A 20,733-nucleotide genomic window follows, 5' to 3' on the forward strand; every position below is an offset into this window, starting at 1 on the left:
GCAAAAAGAGATTGTTAACCAATCCAATTGTATGGAGTTGTAATAGTACTTTATGGGGAACAAATTACTATACTATTACTATTACTATAAATTATGTAATTATATACATTTCTCTCCAAAGAAATTGAACCCACGACCTTTGATTCCATTTGAACACTGTGCTGTGTGGGGTAGGTTAGGTTTAACTTAGGATTGCATTTTCTGGATGGTAGCTTTTTGGAATAAATAACAACCAGGGTGGGAGATGTCTGAATAAATTTAACAGCCATGTTCACTGCTTTAAAATTGCAACTCTCAGAATGGAAGATTGCAGCCAGTAATTTTTCAGCAGACCTGTTTGATTGCGCATCATTAAAGTCAAACCAGAGGAAGATTGAGGAAATGATGATGCTTTCAAAAGTGGCTCTGTAAAAGTGTTGAAGTTGTGCAATGGGCAGTTTCTGGATAGGTCTCAGGACAGTAACTGTGCTGCTGTGCTTTAGGGTGGAAGTAATTTTCTGCTCCATTGGAGATTGTTGGGGGTGCCAGTATTTGCATATATATATACACTGTATATATATATATATATATATATATATATATATATATATATATATATATATATATATATATATATATATATATACTGTAATGTATTTATATAGTGTTGTGTTCAGTCAAATGGCACAGCAAGAATGTACACATAAGTTTGGGATCTTTAAAATATGTACATGTTTTTGAGTCAAATTTTTTTAACGATAGAGACGACTACTTACATAAAAAGTCATACATGCATACAAAGCAGTTCCTACTGTAAATATCTCTTAGTAAAACAATATTTAAACTGAATTAAATCACTTTAAAAACAACTATTACTTTATTTATAGAACTATAGTCATAGGTTTGCAAGGAATAAAGCACACAGCACATTACAATGGAGTGTAACTGTGATTATAGTTAAGACATGTGGAAACACGCTGTTTTCAAAAAAAAAATTTGAAAGCTAAAATACCACTGAGTATCCACTAGTATCACCATATGGATTGTTAAATTCATACAGTCTACAGTATTACTGTAAGATATGGACCTGACAGTTATGTCACAACATGCAAGTACCTGTGTTAATTCTAATTCCTAATCTGTGATTCTGATATGATTCCTGTACAGTCAGACGTAATTTGTCTCGACCGTTTATTGCTGTTTATGCGTCAGTAAATCGATCAATAAAACAATCAACTTTACATTGTTTCTCTAGCATGAAAATAATCTGTTATTTAAATTGATTACCGGTAAATTATATACAGAAAGCGATAAAAGAAAACTCCCTTTACAATTGCTGGAGCTGTCAATCACATGGCGTGAGTTTACCAATGACTGAGATCACAGCATTCATTCACTCAAGACATGTCTGTCATGGGCTACAATGCTCATCGCTGCAAACCTTAATGCAACAGGAGTAGACCTAAATATAATGCTATAATCAACACTTTTCACAATTAGCTGTAATAGTGAAGATGTAGTAAAAGAAAATTCTAGAGAGTTTCACATGTAATACTTGTTTGATATGCAAGATGTAGATGTAGCCAATAGCAGTGGGCGTTTACACTGAAGTCTCACAGCAGTCATGATCATGAAAATAGAACGTTCAAATCAGAGGGATAAAATCAGGTTAGAAATTACCTTTTATTTCTAAATTGACAATTTCTGTTGTAAAAATCAAACTAACATTATAAGTGCATCACAGGAAACACTATAAAATAATACAAATGCATGATCCTTTTTAAAGGAAGCAGCTTTAGAGTATTAAACATGAAATTCAGTTAGAATTACAACTTCAATTTCTAGTATAAAGAAGCTCTCCAGTGTGTTTATGCTTTTACTTGCATCTGACCATGACAAACTGAACAGAAGAAATGAGCCACGTCAAAGAAGGCATGCTTGCATATTACGGACCAATGGTAGCTTACCAGCCAGAGCGAACTTTTCCATAAAGTTGGCTTTAGCAAGCTTATTCAAGCTCCTGAAACAAACTCCAAATGAACTACTTTTTGGCCTGATTTTGTTTGAAATTACGTCACACCAGTTTGTTCTTTGTGTACATTGTGGCCTTTATGAAAATAACTGAAAAATGGAAGCATCTTTGTCCACTGACGGCTATATGAAAAGCATATTCTGATGGAATACATTTGTGCAAATTTACAAATACATTATATTTGGTTATAATTTATGACATTAAAATCATGAACTGGATTCTTATCTTCCTTTGTCTGCTGTCTTTGACATCACATTTTAGGATAGTCACTTTGGGATTTGTGACTTTGTTTGTTCTTGTAGTGTCATCTGCCAATCAGCGTTGTCATTATGTAATTTTCATGTGGCATCACAGTGATTAGTCACATTTATGGCTCAGGTGACTGGCTCAAAACAGCCTGGTTACAGATCTAAGCATAACAAAAAATTGAAGTACGCATTTTGGAGTTTTGTCTGTTTGGACTGTTAGTCTGTGAAAGACCCCTCTCATGGACAAATTATTCAAGTCAAAATTAAACTCTCTGTACATGGATCACAAACACAGTCCCAAACGTGTTTTGTCGCACTGTCAAATAGCTGTGCTTCTGTCAGGACCACTATCGTCAAATACGATTGAGATTAGCATATAGTTTGGATTGGCGGTATGGTTCCGTTCTGGGTGAGAACTCCCAGCTTATCCATGCAGCCTAGCATGGATAAGAGCAGGGAGAGCAGCAATAACCCCCCTCGGGTGAACAGAATAGATCCAACATGAATGTATTGCAATATCATTAATTCAAAATTTTAAAGTACAACATAATTTGAGAATTATTTTGATTCAAAGGGAATCAGAATGCCAAATCCTGACTGACGAGAGGTGGAGCTGGGGATGGAGGAGGGTAACTAGCTTCTGAGAAACACGCTGCTGATAATACTGAAGGAGCTTATATACAGTGATATGCGTCGTATTCCTATAGGTCGACGTGGATCAGCTGGGAGTCAGCTGATGCGAGCTTAACTAACGTGACCTGCCAGAACTAATGCTACACTTGATTTAAGCCCACAAACATGGATACTCTGTTCAGGGAGTCTGTAGTCTCAAGAATGAGCGAGCCTCTTTTTGCCACTCAACGTCCTGTAACTTTTAGTGTAGTCGCTAGTGAATCGCAAGATAGCTATCATGTAATTTTTGAAAATCCTCTTTCAGTCAGAATATCATAGTTCCTACAATATCACAGTTCCCACAAAAATATGAATCAACAACTGTTTTATTGATAATAAGAAGAAATCCTGCTTGAGCAACAAATCAGCATATTATATGATTTCTGCAGGATCATGTGACACTGAAGACTGGAGTAATGATGCTGAAAATTCAGCTTTGCAACCACATAAATACATTTTATATAATATGTTAAAATAGAAAATAGCTATTTTAAATTGTAATAATATTTCACAATACTGTTTTTACTGCATTTTCAATCAAATAAATGCAGCATTGGCGAACATAAGACACTTCATTAAAACTAAGTCTTACCGACCCCAAACCTTTGAACTTTAGTGAACTGGACTGCATGTACAATCTGTTTCTCACACAAAGCTATCACATGGGTTTAGAAGACATGGAATATAATACATAGTCATATGGACTACTTTTATGGTGCTTTTGTGTCTTTTTCAAGCTTGAAAACTATTTCATAATTGCGTGGCAAAAAGCATTTAGCACAATATTCAAAACATTTCCTTTTGTTTTCCACAGAAGAAAGAAAGTCATACAGGTTTGAAACAACATGAGGACGAGTAAATAATGACAATATTTTTTATTTTTTGATAAACTGTTACTGCTATTTCAATGAATTATCTCATGAGGTGAATGTTAGCAGACAATTCCACTGAATAATTCAACGTGTTTTCAGAATTGTAGCATGTGTTTTACAATACCTGGGAAATCTTGACAGATCAGTGACATGTCATTGATGAAACGCATCCGATTCTGAGCTAGCAACACTCATCGAGAACACAAAAGGTCAGCTCAGAACAGCAACCGACTTTTGTAACATCAAAGTGTTGAACATGAAAATGATGCATTGTGTCTTTATATATAAACCACTCGTGACAATAGCACACATATTACCTCTCTCAGGCTCTCTGCTTTCTTCTGTGCTTGATGTGTGGAAATAAAGGTTGAAATGTGCAGATATTCCTAGTTGCCTGGTTTCCCAAAGAGCACTCTTCCATGATGGCGTGCTTCTGTGATCTTCTAAGTGTCGATGTGAACTCATATCTCAGCCTGGAGAGAAATGATTGACATGCCTGAGTACTTCTCAAGGTCAAGGTAGTGCCTCTACACCATTTCTCCCCTATCACTTTCATTTTGTTGACCATCTTATCGATTTAATATCCATCCAGTTTGCCATGTGACATGGTTCATTTCAAACGTAGCCTATTATAGGTGAGGGCAAAACGACAAAAAAACAAAAGTCAGCAGAAGAGCACAGTATGCCAATGTTCATGATATTTCTTTATAGCAGCCTTTGTCAACATAACAATAATGGAGTTTTAGTTCTTAAAACTTAATGATTATTTTTTTTTAGTTTATGTCTTAGTGGTAACACTTTATAATAAGTATACAGGAATAAAGTACTTACCCAATCATTAACAGACTATTATTTCATATTATTCATAGCTACATTTGTTAATATGTTGTTAATATATAAATAGGCTATATACAAATAGTCAAGTCATGTTACCTTTATTATATAGCGATTTATACAATATGGTTTCAAAGCAGCTTTATGGTGATAACAGGAAAATGATGCATTACGTCTGTTGTTCAGCTGTTCAGAGTTCTTCATTCATTGTCACTGTAATTAACACTATTATTCTTGTTTAATTAGCTCGTAGTAAAATACTTGTTTATTGGTTATTGAGAACAATGGTTCTCATTTTAGATTAGGTCACAGAAAATGGAAAAATGCCATTAAAAAAGTGCTTTAAACCATCCTTTATTAGATATTTATTACATTCATATTCAGTGTTCCTTAAAATGTTTACAAATACATTTAAGAGCACGCACATACACAAAGACACATAAGCACACTCCTCTCTATAGGCTTAATGGTTTTTATACTGTACAAACTGTAGATTCCATCTCCTTACACTAACGCTACCCCTAAACAATACTATATTGTGTGTATATATATATATATATATATATATATATATATATATATATATATATATATATATATATATTTAAGGTCAATACTAATCAATTAATCTCTAAACGTTGGATTAAAGCACTTAATGAAATTTTATGTGACCTAATCTAAAGTGAGAACTATATTGCGTTGTTAAAGCATAAAAAAACGAACTCATGAGCTATTATTGTCACGGAACGTGGCAGCAAGCACACAAATACGAGGAATAATATTAGGAGACTTTAATAACAATCTTCTGTAAACACAGGAGTAAAACCAGCCTGGTCTAAAACACATGCTAACGTTACGAGAACCGACAATTAACTGAAAAAGACAGTGGGGTATAAATACACAGGGAACTTAACAACAGACAGCTGAACATAATTTGTAACCAAGGAGACTAACTAGCAGGTGATTAAGACTGAACTGAAGCACATGAAACAAATACACAGGAACGAAATAAACACAAGACACAATGAAACTGTTACACTAATTAAACAGTAACAATTTGGTTAATTACAGTGACAACTCATTATTTGCATTGCCTACCCATGTAAAGACTTCAATGTATTAACTATGAATTAACTATAAACCTAATAGTTAGCAAAGGATTTATAAGTACTTTATTATTGTATACTTATATAAAGGGTTACCATTTTAGTTATTTTATACTTTAATTTAAACTACAGTAAATAAAAATGAGAAACTAGCTGAAATAAATGTAGTTTACAATTTATTATTTAACTTTATTTTTCAAATAATACAAATGTTTGTGTTTTGACAGCAATGACAATGAGGCTGTGAGTACAACGCTATGGATTTGTTCTGTGGTTTAACAACATGCTAATTGTTCAGCTTTCCAAAACACTTTCGATAAACAAAAACTCCATAAAATAGCTATGAAAATGACATCAGCCTCCACCAACCTGAAATTCAAAATCTAGCTTGATTAAGGTCTATTTACCTCACCGCAGACCATAATCACATACTATAATCAAGGTTCTATTGTTACTGGACTGTATATCAAAAGTCTTGGAACACAGCCAATTGGATTGGAATAAACCATTGGAAAATATTGGAGCAAAAAGATTTTTGATCCTGAAAACCAAAACACTTATGATTCTGTATTATGTGTGCAATTCATGGTTAACCAGAAACAGATTTGCCAGGAGCTCTGAGTCATCCTCCGAGGCAGTTAAACTCATGTGGAGGAAATAGCTGTCAGAACGGCTGTGATTGTTTGTCTTCACCAGATGTATTTGTACGGTATTGAACTGTCACTGTGTGGGCGACATGCGGCTGTCCCTGCTGTCACTACCAAAGAAAGCAGTAAATTATCAGTGGAGCACGACTGTGCAAGACTATCAAAGCTAAAAGACTGTTAGACCTGACTAATGGATATAACAGGCATATTGATTTCTTAAAAACATTTAGTTCACATTGCTAAGGTAATTTCCTTTGATTAATGTTAAATGTTTAGAAACCTCTTACTGTAAGTAAAGTTGTGTTTGTTCCTCTAGGAATTGTTTTGATCAATTCTGTCTTCATTGCAGTTTTGTCTTAGAGCACAATATATTGTTTATCACTTTTAATGTGGAAGGACACATTATCTTGGTCTTTCACTTTTATCTAGATATAGCGTTTAGCTTTGCTGGGTTGTGGCCATGTTACTTATACTTTTTTTTTTTTTACCAGAACAATAATAAGAAATAATGTGGTAACTAGTTGTTTGCACGCTGTGCACATTGTGCACGATTGTCATTCAAGATCATTCTTATCTTTTGCCTTGGATACATTTTTTATTAGATATATAAAAAGAAAAAGTATAAAATGGACTACTCACTTTTATCACCCAGTGATAATAAAAGGAAATGCCAATGGTGGTAATGTTCATTAAATTGTAATAAGGTCTGCTAACCCTTTACATCCCTGCCGACAGAGAGGAACCAAATATGATACCTGCCATGATGTCCAGCATATAACAACTATGGGTGTTAACATCAGAACAGTATGAGCTCAGTTAAACGGTTAGTTCACCCAATAATGAAAATTCTATTATATCTCACTCTCATGACACTCCAAACCTTTGTGACAAAAGAATATTCTTTGAATAATGTTGGTAACCAATAATACACCAGAAAACAATTACATAATGTAATGAAACTTGCCATACAGTATCACGAGCATGCTACAGATTTCAAATGTCGAAACTGTGCTTTTTGTGGCTCTCTCACCATCAAAAACGAATGCATCATAAAAAAAACTAGGAAAAGATATGCTTAATACAGTTTATTTTAGATGAGAAAAATGGTGAGACCATGCCATTCAATGTTTAGGATGCTGATGTGAGAATTTGCTAATTAACACACTTCTGAGTGTTGTATGGGAGGGAAATGTGAGAATGTTGCTTGATAAGTGGCATCACACAATGGGGGTTGGGGGTGATACAGATGTTTTTTTATTTCTTACTTCTTTCGGCCCTATTAAAAAAACAGTATGTCCTTCTCACACACACACACACGCGCGCGCAATATTGGCTTCAGTATTCAAGTGCAGGGAACCAGCAAAGTCTATTGCAGCTCTGCCTGCATTACAGCCTTCATTAAAAGTTAAGCCTAAGTTTCAAAAGTTTCACTGTGCTCAGTACTCTGTATGAATATATTTAAAATATACCAAGATTCAGACTAAAAATTCGCACTGCATAACTTATGAAAAGCATATCGCAGATGAAGGGTTTAAGCTCGAGTATGATGTGAGATCAGAGTTGAGAGTGCATGGCTTGATGGATGGATTCAGCAACATAGTCCAGGTTACGGCTGTTAATGGCACTAACGTTTAGACACCCGTTGGGTAACAAGTAGACGTGTTTCCTCTGAATCAGAAACTCCACCTGTTGAGCTGAGGGAGAGCATGACATTCATTACTGCTTTACAGTGTTAAATGCATACTGTAGTATTGAGCTCCCCTTGTAATATTAGTTATGCTGAACTGCTAGCTCAAAAATATGAAGAAAGTGGAAATAAAATACCCTGGGCATGTATTGTGTACGGTATACCACTCACCATTCAGTCCAAAGCAGCAATAAAGCCCTCCAGGTTTTGTTATGTGATCCCAACGCCCCGGACCACCCAAAAGCCTCAGTCGCTCACGCAGACGTTCTCGGATTAGCATGCAGTGTTCAGCAATGCCCTTCACACCCTCCTGCCTGAGAAAATACTTCAGACTCAGTGATTTACTGAATAATAAAAAGAGCAGTTTTTAGCTGAATGTTTGCATAAATAATAGAAAGCCTTGGGCATGTATTCATCTTAAAAATCATTACCGCATTTATGCGTGTTCACAAGTGTAATGTACAGACCGAGATGTTCTTCATTTTAAATGGCAATTTCAGGAGTGAATGATTTCACATTGCTTTAAGCTTAAATTAAATGGCTATGGTCAATAACAAACTAATCTATGCAGGCAGATATATAAAGAGACTGACAATCAGATGCTCTAATACAAAAGTGCCAAGGACCACATGCACATAAAACGTGTTTAGACACTTAAGCCACACTTAAAATGTATGAATGCCTTTACATTATATAGTAAAATGTCAAAGTAAATGGCATTATGCTGAGACAATAATATTTTTTAAGCAAAAATCATTCCACAAAAAGACATAACAGATATATACTATTCGAAACTAAAACAAAGTGTTAATAATGTTCATAAATGCAATGTGATGATCTACCTGATTATACAACCCGATCTCACGGCAATTTGTACGTATTTTACGATGTGGCTAATTCGTACAAATTCATAGGACCTCACTCGTATGAATTTGTACGATTTTTGCTATATCGTACATATTTTACGAGTTGCCCAATTCGTATGAATGACCTACCCCTGACCCCGCCCCTAAACCTACCCATCACTGGGGTTTAGACAAATCTTGTACGAATTAGCCACCTTTTACTCATTCGTACGAATTGGTCGTGAGATAGTGTTGGATTATATGATACCCGTGTGAAGTGAACTTGAGGAGAACTGACTTCATTCATCCACTAAAAATCACATTGAAAGCATCTTAATTAAAAAAGTTTTTTTCTGAGAAAAAGCAAGTTGCTGCATTTGTTTGCACATGCCTCTTGGTTTGACATTGTGTATGTACTGTAATTCAGTGGCATTCATACATTTTAAGTGTGACTTAAGCATCCAATACTTTGTGAGGACATTGTAACTTAAAATGCGGTGACATTTTGTTTACATTCAAGCATTTAACTTGCAGTACGCTTTTATCCTAAGCAATTTACAATAGAGGAACATAAGCAATTTCTTGCAGAGTTAACTAAATTCAGCATTCAAAAATGCTAGGGGCCAGTTGGATAAACATTGCCACCATGTTAAGACCATGTCTTAAGAACTAGCAGCAAGACAAGAGGTAATCAGTCTTTCATTTTCTGATTAAAATTAGACTGATCTACCTTTTTATGTAACTGACTTTAAAAAGTTAGAACCAGCCATAAAGAAAAATAATTTGATTAATAACTTTTGAGACTAGTCTAAGCAGTTTATGCAACCGGCCACAGGTTTATTAGAAAGCAAGACTAGGAAACAAGAGCAGAATTGAAATGCAAAGAATGTATGAACATTAGGGGTCATGACATGAAAAATCATTTGCTTGGATCGTTTGACATATAAGAAGGCTTTGTACCATTAAAAACATCCTGCAAGTTTCATAGTAAATATATGTTTTTTTTTTATAATGAGAACGCCATTTTAAACTAAGCTTCAAAAATGGCTCATCTGGATATTGTGTGATTTGTGACGTCACACCGGCAAATACATTTACATATAACTTCCTCCAGAGCAAAACATCAACGAATAGTTACACAACATTGTACCATAGTATGTACATCGTAACGTATTAAAATAATACAAATCCATGTCATGACCCCTTTAAATAAACATTTTAATCATGTTAAAATGCATCAATGAATGAAATAAGTCTTACCACTCAACTAAATGGGCAGGATTACTTAATATAGTGGCAACCACCCTGGCCCCTTCCATCGGTGGGCAGGACCAAAGAGTCTGAACGAGTTTCTCAGCTTGAGATTGCACGGCCAGCATGTTCTGCTTTAACACGCAGAGGAGATGCCCCACTCTCTCACCTGTCAATGTCATTAGCCAAAATCTAGTAGCTTCTAGTAATCTATAGCTTAACATTGAGACATGGTTTTAAGTCATTTAAACTATTACACAATTTCAAATGGAACAGTAAACATACCATAGAGGCCAAAGCTGTAAGAAAAAGATTGAGCGCAGAGCAGTTCGAGCCCCAAAGACACACAATGACGAACAGCCCAGGCGTCTTGCTCAAGTGAACCACTGCACAAGCCTTGGGCAGACATCAAGAAGAAGGGAAACAACTGCCGCTTCTAATCAGGAGAAAGAGAAAAAATGGGGTTGAACGACTTCCAGAAAACAGGAATTTCATTCAAGAAATCCTTATATCAATAGCGACTGACCCACACTGTGGCTTTTAGTGATAAAAGCTTGAACTATGCTACAGTAATCATTATGAGATCAAAGCAATACACCATCCATTAATGGTCAGTCTGGTATACAGTAGCAAGTACAGTATTAAGGCCCCGATATACTCACGGCGAAGTTCTTTTTTGTTCTTCGCTTTGGGGTAGAACGAAATTCAAAATACTTGAGCAGCGATATACTGTTAGCGAACATCCCGACGCCGCCCACACGACTGCTGAGGTATAAAGATGAATATGTAAATAGGCGTTGCGCGCTTTCCTCTCAATAACAAATTGAGCACACAACAAAAAATGAGAAAACAGCGAGCATTTTTAAAGAAAGCATAAAACAACTGATCATTGCAACGTGGGTTTGCACGAGCTCTGCAATTCAGCACCAGTAAGTCACATCACGTTTATTTTATATATGGAACTCTATACAATAGATTGCTCATAATCAAGCAACGTTGCAGTATTAAACATGAAAAACAGTGTCAGGGTCTCATTTCATCAGAAGTACAACTACATTTTTTCTCATAAAGCGGCTGTCCAGTATGTTCATGTTTCTACTCGCGTACGTCTGACCTCAATGGATTAATAAACAGAAGAAATGAACCAGAACAGAGGAGATTTTCTTGTGAAAGGTGGAACCTCAGTGCACACCTACCGATTACGTAATCGCCATGGACAATTGGTAGTATGAAGGTGTTTAGCAGCTGGAATGAACTTTTCCAGAAAGTTCGCTTTGTCAAGCTGTTTTGAACTCTCAAAACTAACTTAAAAAAACAACAACTTTGTTTTGGACTGATTTTGTTTGAAATGACGCCACATCAGTTCATTCTTCTATTTCGCTTGATGTATATTGGGGCCTTTAACCAGATATTTGTTTGCTTGTTTTAACACAAGTGCATAGAGACTAACTTGAATTATGGATCGGAAAACATGAAAGAAAGTGTTTAAAAATTCTCTCATTCTCATGGTGAGGGGTTCAGTGAGGCTGAAGTATTTTTGATCTTACCCTGAGGGTCTAACTGGGCTTACACACCTGATAATGAACTTTCTAAATAATTGAAGAGAAAGACGTCTTTAAGCTTGATTTCTTGTTTCATTCTAAGACCATACCTTCATGACCTCAGCTACACGTTTCCAGTCCTCTTGAGAGAGTTCTGCACCAGTGGGATGATGGCCTGAAGCAAACAGGACCACCACACACCGTTCCGGAGCGTTCTCCAAGTCATGCACCATGTTTTCCACACACACATCATTAGATTCTGCAGCCCAGTACCGATAATGTTGCACATCGTCAATCCCTGCTGCCTTAAAGGTGCCTGTCAGTGAGTCTTCAAGAAATGACAAAGAGATTACCACATGTGCTAGGACTGCATATTCAAATACTTGTAAGGTTCATCTTCAGTTTTTGGTCGGAAATTACTGAACATTAGAATTTAATTTCCAGATAAAATAAAAAATTTCCACATTATGGCATGTGCACATTTTGTACCCACCATCACAGGGAGAGGAGAGCAAGATTGGTCCATTCCAGGAAGAACTTGAACAGTACCAGGATCTCAGTAACTCAGCGCCCAGGCGCACTGCTCCGGTACATCCAACTGTTTGGACACCAAACACCTACCGCATTTCCAAACACATGTCAAATTGAGTTGGTGATTTGGAAAGTAGGCTAAATCTAATTCAAAACATAAGTATTTCCCAACTCTTTTTTTTTTGTCTTATGGCGCTTTTCCATTACCAGTACCAGCTCGACTCGACTCAGCTCGTCTCAGCTCGTCTCGGCTCGGCTCGCGTTTCGCTCCGTTTTCCATTGCATATAGTACTTCCACAATAGTACACTGGTCGTCATAGCGACGCGACACACACCCGCTACCCACACACACAGGACAATGGAGGAAATCGAGTGTATGCTGTTTTACATAATATCAGTAATAATGGGTATATAACGCAATCTCTGGCAAAACTATTTAAAAATGCCAGGGTTATTCAGGATACTCCGTCTGGCGCGTGCAATGATGGCGCAGTGAATAGTGACGATTCTCGCTGACCAATCAGCAGTCTTCCGTGCGTCACGTCACGTTTTAGTATCGCCTCAGCTCGCTTATGGCGCTTTTCCACTGCACAGTACCAGCTCGCCTTGGCTCGCCTCACCTCGACTCGACTCGCCTCTGTTTGGTTTTCCACTGTGTAAAAGTTGTACCAGTACCTGCTTCCAGGTACTTTTTTTCGTATCACCTCCGGCGAGGTTCTAAGCGAGCCGAGGCGAGCTGAGGCGATACTAAAACGTGACGTGACACACGGGAGACTGCTGATTGGTCAGCGAGAATCGTCACTATTCACTGCGCCATCATTGCACGCGCCAGACGGAGTATCCTGAATAACCCCGGCATTTTTAAATAGTTTTGCCAGAGATTGCGTGATATACCCATTACTAATATTATGTAAAACAGCATACACTCGATTTCCTCCATTGTCCTGTGTGTGTGGGTAGCGGGTGTGTGTCGCGTCGCTATGACGACCACCAGGTACTATTGTGGACGTACTATGCAATGGAAAACGGAGCGAAACGCGAGCCGAGCCGAGACGAGCTGAGTCGAGTCGAGCTGGTACTGGTAATGGAAAAGCGCCATTAGAACCTCGCCGAAGGTGATACGAAAAAAAGTACCTGGAAGCAGGTACCGGTACAACTTTTACACAGTGGAAAATCAAACAGAGGCGAGTTGAGTCGAGGCGAGGCGAGCCAAGGCGAGCTGGTACTGTGCAGTGGAAAAGCGCCATTAGTGTGTACCCCCTCAACGAGGCTCAAATACCCTTTTGTCAAACCAGATTGTGAAGATTATAATGTATTTGGCAAAAGGGGATATTATTATTATTAATCCTGATTTACTTAAAAAAAAAACAAAAAAAACATTTAATAATGGGTACAGGGATGTCATGCAACAAATGTTTTGGAGGGGCACCAGTTGAAGTCTTGGGTCCCTTGGTGCAATAAACTTCAAGGAACCATTCACACAGAACGTGTTTTTGTGTTTAAAGGTCAATTCACACTGCACCGAAAGACGGCAACAGACACTTTTGTGTTAATCGTCGTTTGTTTTTGCCAATTGGACACCTTTGAGGAATGTCTGAAAAGTAACGTACTATAATCTGGTGATTGTCGCCATTGGTCTATCAGTGCAGTGTTAATTGGCCTCAAAAACGCAAGACAGTGGAATGAAAAAAGCAAGAAGTGCATTTTAAAAGGTTACATATCTAGTTCAATCATGAAACTCTAGTTTGCACAGGCTGATAGGTCATTTAAATGCAATCAGCTATCAATCACATCATTTACTACAGTGTTTCTCAACCCTGTTCCTAGAGGCACACCGACACTAAACAGTTTCGAACTCTTCCTAATCAAACACACCTAATTCAACTCATCAGCTCATTAGTAGAGACTCCAATGCTGTGTTCGAAATCACCCCCTATACCCTCATTCACTGTTCCCTGAACTCCACTAATATAGTCCACTTGAAGGAGTGAATGAAACCGAGCGAGTGAATTCAGACACTAAGTGCATTATGGGTATTCTCTAGCCATTGAGCTTGAACTCATTATTGCGGTGCCTTCTGGGATTGAAGTGCACTCGTTAACATCCTCAATGGTTTCGGACACCACTACAAATGGCTGTCCCCTCAAATAATAATATTTTACGGGTATAAGGGACAATTTAGACCAAAAATAGATAGGTCAGATAAGGGAGACATCCAAAATGTGCACTGTTGGTGTGGGAACAGGGGTGGGAAAGACTGTTTTACTACATGGCACTGATTGACTTGCTTGCTCAATATTTAAATAGTCTGATTGAGTATTCGCTGAGATCTGCTAGGGGACTTTTAAACGAACAGACCATGCACAGTGCTTGAAGTGGGCCGATACACACTGGTACCAGCACATCTATATTTTAATCTGTAGCGTAACCTCGTTTTTTACTTGCTGAACCCCCTCACGCACCACTTCGAGCACTGAGCATGCAATGGGACTCAAGACTAAAAACTGAACATACAATTATTATTATTTTATTAAACAAGAAAAATTGCAATTGATTGTTTCGGTCACTGATCAACATTTGTTTTCAGCATATGGAAAAGAACAGCTTCTGCGTTTTCATTTTGATGGTGATTTTTGTCAATTTAGACAAGCACTTCATCATCCACAATAATCATGCATTTTAATTATCAAAGATATGATTTTTTTGAAAGTTGCTTTCAAAATCAACTCGACTCACACATGTGGGCACATGTTGCCTCCAACAGACTCACCATAATAAGACACCTGAGCTTGTTTGTCTGTCACAAGTTTTGACAGTTCTGGGGGACAATCATAGACACACTTTTTTTTTGAGAATTACCTAATGTCAAATTTATTTATAAAAGAAACCCAAAGTTGCAATTTCTGTTTTATAGGTTTAACAATTTTAAGTCCCTGCACATTACATTATATTTCTATTTTAAATCGTGTGGATTTGCTTGTTTCATCTGGTTGAAATGCTTATGGTTGACAGAAAGTTTTTGTCAGGCCTGAATATGAACCGTAAAGTATCATGTTAATCAGCTCAAAAATAGTAAAGTGATCAGTGGAGGTTAGTTTCCATTCTGCACCAACATCTCTAATGTTTGACGTGGGTGACTAATCCATTTGCGTCACATCTTCTCCATAGTTCAATATTAAAAATCTATATGCAGTTTACAGCTTGTACTGACATTTCACGATAGTGTTGAAGACGACCGGCTTTACACTATCTACAAACAAACTACACATTGGATATGTGCCAAGCCTCTACAGTGCTATCAGTGTATTCAGCTTGCGAGTCGTTGTTGATCACGTTGGTCTACACAGAGTGACGTCGGTTACTGAAAATAATTAAAGGACATTACCCTGCTTTCAACAATGGCGGGGCTATCTTTGCCCAATGCTAGTTCGGTTGCTCTCTGGGTGAATTCTGGGATCCCAAGGATGGGTGGGTACTCTGGGGTTAGAGTCGGGTCTGTGGCAATTTGCTGCTTAATTTTTCGTACAAGAGGAAGCCATGTGGTGTGTCCATGTTCTCCAACATACTCTGGTCATTGAGAGAAATGTACATTTGATTATAAACAGGCAATGTAGTAAAGTATAAGAAATGTGTAACAGTTGTCATTTTTTGTATTCCTTTAAATTACCTATGAAATCATTTGAGAATGGAATGTTTTTTACTATAAAATAAAATGCTATTGCTCATGAAAAGTAAATTATATTAAGGTACTAGAGTAAGATGCATCATAAATATGTTTGGTGCATTTTCCTGTATATCTGACATTTCAGGTGTACAATGATCTTAAAGAGATAGTTCACCCACAAATTAAAATTATGTCATAATTTACTCTCCCTCAAGTTATTCTAAACCTGTATGAATTTCTTCCTTGCGTTGAACGCAGAAGAAGATATTTTGAAGAATATGGGCAACCATAGTTTCTGGTCACAATTGATTTCCATAGTATTTTTTTCCTATACAATAGAAGTTAATGAAAGTCATTAAGTTGTTTGAAATGCTGGTGTTGGCCTACCTGAAGCACATCACATGACCCTTGCTGGATCCTCTTCAGTTTGCCTACAGAGTAAACAGGTCTGTGGTTGATGCAGTCAACATGGGACTGCATTATATCCTGCAACATCTCAATAGACCTGGGACTTATCTTATTTGGGGACTTTGGCTTTGCCTTCAATACCATCATGCCTGATCTTCTCACAGCCAAACTGACCCAGCTCCCTGTACCAACCCCAATCTGTCATTGGATCCCCAGCTTTTTGACAGACAGGCAACAGCTAGTGAGACTGGGAAAACTCACATTCAGGACTCTCACAACGGCACCCCCCAGGGTTATGTGCTCTCTCCACTGCTCTTCTGCCTGAATACCAACGAATGCACAGTAAAAGACCCCTCTGTCAAGATCCTGAAGTTGGTAGATGACAGTCATCGGCCTTATCCAAAAGGGTGACAGCTGGCTGTCTGGTCTAGTCACAGCAACCTGGAGCTGAACACAATCAAAACAATGAAGAGGATCGTGGACCCCGCAGCACTCCACCCCTCTCGTCATCATGAACAGCACTGTAGCAGTAGTGGAGACATTCAGGTTCCTGGGCAACAGCATCTCTCAGGACCTGAAGTGGGACACTCACATAGACTCCATAGTGAAAAAGGCCCAGCAGAGGTTGTACTCCCTTCACCAGCTGAGGAAGTTCAACCTGCCACAGGAGCCGCTGAAACAGTTCTACTCGGCCATCATCGAGTCTGTCCTGTGTTCATCTATAACTGTCTGGTTTAGTTCAGCTACCAAATCAGACATCAGGAGACTACAACGGACAGCCAGGACGGCTGAGAAGATTATTGGATCCCCCCTGCCCACCCTCCAAGATCTTTACACCTCCAGAGTGAGAATACGGCTAAGAAAATCTCACCCAGCCCACTCTCTCTTTGAACGGTTGAACTGAGCACAGAGCATCAGAACAGCCAGGCAAATCACATATCTGTACTTTCATTGAAACTATATTTTTTTTCGATATATTTCTACTTTTGTATTATATTGCATTATTTACATTTTTGTTTCTTATATTGTTATTTAATTTACTTTTAATGTCTTAAGCTCCTGTCACCAAGACAAATTCCTTGTGTGCACATTATGATTTTGATTCAACAACTGTTTGGTTACTCATATTCCGCAAAATATCTTTTATGTTCAACAGAAGAAATTCCTACAGGTTTAGAACAATTTGACAGTGAGTAATTGATGGCAGAATTTTCATTTTTGGGTGAACCATCCCTTTAAGAGCTAAAATTCAATTTTGATTTTATAGGGTCTTTAATTTAACCATCATCATTATAGGTAGTAGTCCGTGTCCTGTTTGAGGCAGATCTAGTAAAATCACTCACCCCTCCCAGCTAGATTCACTTTATCGGGGTGCGTGTCTCGCTTGAAATCCTCTGTAAGCTTCATCTCGGATGACATGAAGACTGCACCATCAAACACAGAGCAAGTAGACATCTCGTGCTGGTGCATTATATGGTTTCCCCACTGTAAACACAAGTCATTCCCCAGATCTGTCAATGACAACCTGCAACGGTTTGTTTACTGTCTGTTGCTTAGATGTGTGACTGTTTCCTAGCAACGGCTCATTAACACTATAAACTCTGCCATAAGTCATGATGTCATACCCTCACCTAGCTAGTTCATCTATTGTGGTCACTGCCAAGTAAACACACAATTAATTTTACAATTAACAACATTGTCAAAGGACAGATTAATCAGATCACATAAACTGTTCCTACTGCATGGTATATACTTTATTTCTTGAGTCAGTTGTGTCTTTTTTATTTCACATTTTGTTTTTTTTATAAGGTATGCACATCCCAGTCTACAGAGAAGGAAAAATACATCATATAAAATTGTGGTATTATTTACACTCATATTTTATTATTTTACAAGACTTACTGTTTTTCATTAGCTTTAAAACACTTGAAGTTAATACAGTTTTTCAACATTGAGCACCACCTTAGAAACAAACATTGATAGGGTGCATACTGTTGTCACACAGGATCCATGGTTCAAACTGTAAAAATAAGCTCTTCATCATCTTCATCCTCCTCTTCATCCTCATCCTCTTCTACGTCAGTTATTTCAATAGGATTCACTGCAAAAAGGTAGAAATTAATATTTAGCATGGTTGAGCACCATTCAAAATTTAATAGAATGCAACAGTGCTGGTTCCATTTATTTTCATGGTTCGAAATTTATGTAATCAACTTACACTTTAGAAAAATCCAAACCGTTTTGAATTAAACTTGTATTGTTTAATTTTTGTGGCAAAAATTGTGTTGGCCTAAGGAAATTGTGTAACCATGATTGATTTCTATGAATTGCAGTTCAGTGCAATCTTTGTCATTCCAATTCAAATTTCCATTCAACAACCTGCATTTGTTGTCAGTGAGCAAAACAGTGAGTTTTGTCCAACCCTGGAAAATACAGAAAATAGAATACAAGTATGCTAATGCAAACTCTTACATGTGATATGCTGAGCAGAGATGAACACAGGTCCTTTACCAGAGCACAGTTTAAAGGTGACAGGTGGGATGAGCTCCAAACCAGGAAAACTGATCTGCAACATATGTCAAAAAATTCACTCATGTACATTTATGATTAGAAGTCGTTCAATCAATCATTCAATCAGCGGCAATAATAAATTCACCATTGGCATGCAGTGGCGGAGAGTGGCAATAGGCAATGGTTTGGAAGCTCCGACACCGTCACAGACGGACACAATATGCATCTCATCTCCTGCCTCCTCACTAAGACATATCTGGGAAAACAGAAATCAGGCCATTTCAGAGTAATTAAAAACCTGTGGATTTGTGTGTAGGTTATCAGGCCCACTCATACACTTTATCAATGCCTTTTTAATGTTTCATCTACAAATGTAAGTTTATTTACTCGCCCTAATGTAACGAAATGCAAATGACCCGTACACACAAAGGTAAATTTTACTTTTTTTTAAAGTACATTTTAAGTCTTTTATAATAAAAGTAAATATGGATTGGTACAGTCAAACGACAAAAGCATCAACCAGTTTTATAAACTTCTATAAAGTAGTTCAAGGCCCTGCCACATTACAGTTTCGAATCACTTCAGCAAATTATTTTAAGCTTTTAGCCCACCCCTGCATAAAAAAATAAAAAAATATGTATAAACAAAAAATTATTCATTTGTTTGTTTTAAATAAATAAAAACACAAACAACATGGCTCCCTTTGTGTTTGTTTTCATGAGCATTGTTGAAAAGATTTGACTTTGAAGAATGATTCAAATGAATCGGATTTGCTTAATGATTCAGTCCCAACGAACAGCTCGCTTGAGGGAAAGCTGAATTAACATACGCCACGGAAAAAGAAAGTGACACGAGTTTGTAACGACATTGAGGGTGAGTAAATTATGACATGTTTCATGTTTAGGTGGAGTATAAGGCCCAAAACTGGGTTTGTGCTAAGAACTGATACCGTTTTGATGAAAAACTGATTCTCCAGAAGATCATTTTCTGCTTGAAAGACAGCTGTGGTCTCGGAGCCACTGAGTACACAACCTTTCAAAAAAGAAAAAAGAAAAGAAAAAAAACAGCAAGTAAAAGTAGGTAAAACCCTGTAGGCAATCGAAATGTCTCGTTGTACAGGAGGGAAGTGATCTTACCCCAGTGCACACAGGCTCTGTCAGACACAGATGATGAGCTGTGTAATTCAGAAAGACTGATTGAAGTTACAGAGTCATTTTCGACATAGCAGCTTGTCATTTCAGCCAGCACAAACGCTGTTCAGGTGAAATATCGCGAGAAGAGAGTCTGTCTGCACCCTTGCTTACCCTAAAGTAAACGATTCAGAACGGCCCCCAATGTTTGTTTGCAAAGAGGCGTTTTAGTAGCCTAATTCTTTTCATGAGAAAATAATCAACAATATATCTAGTAATATCTGGCACAATGATTGACCACCTATGATGTTTTAATATGACCAGTGCTATGCACATCGACAAAAACACAGCACGCAGATCACTGATCATCAATTGGATCTGTTAGTGATGACCTTCAGGTGTTTTTGCCTGAGCGTGCGAGACACTTCATCAGACACCAGAGGGCGCTCGATGCCTTCTCGTCAATAATCAAATGTGTTGCCTGAGGATGTTGTTGTGGAAAGTTTGTCCTACAGTAGTTAGTTATTTATTAAATACAACGTTTTTATTAACTTAAAGTCTGCTGAAACAATTGCTTTGTTTTGTGAAATGCATTTAATTGATTAATTAATGGAGCTGCAGTTTATTCCTTTTATATATATATATATATATATATATTAAAATTATCTTCATTTATTAAACACATTATTTTCCCTTAAGCATGCAGGCAGTCATAACCTGTGTGAACTAAGTTTAACCAAGTATAAGCTCATGCACACACACACACATATATATA

The 20,733-nt window shown here is 37.4% G+C and overlaps 1 protein-coding gene across 1 annotated transcript; it reads right to left on the minus strand.

Annotated features, from left to right (window-relative positions):
- Positions 1-7,944: 7,944 nt before the first annotated feature.
- On the minus strand, positions 7,945-20,490 carry LOC307011793 (aspartate aminotransferase, cytoplasmic-like; the record flags this gene model as incomplete). Its single annotated transcript, XM_079637805.1, has 14 exons — positions 19,965-20,490; positions 19,778-19,860; positions 18,974-19,084; positions 18,790-18,883; positions 18,339-18,418; positions 18,135-18,142; positions 17,661-17,842; positions 15,631-15,812; positions 12,208-12,331; positions 11,825-12,042; positions 10,459-10,609; positions 10,183-10,342; positions 8,249-8,391; positions 7,945-8,084 (listed from the first exon to the last, which is right to left on the minus strand). The coding sequence occupies exons 1-14, from the start codon at positions 20,062-20,064 to the stop codon at positions 7,945-7,947; spliced, it is 1,776 nt and encodes a 591-aa protein (XP_079493931.1). The 5' UTR covers positions 20,065-20,490.
- Between the last annotated feature and the right edge of the window lie 243 nt (positions 20,491-20,733).

Source organism: Phoxinus phoxinus (assembly GCF_949152265.1).
Source record: "Phoxinus phoxinus genome assembly, chromosome: 15".
NCBI classification, from domain to species: Eukaryota; Metazoa; Chordata; class Actinopteri; order Cypriniformes; family Leuciscidae; genus Phoxinus; species Phoxinus phoxinus.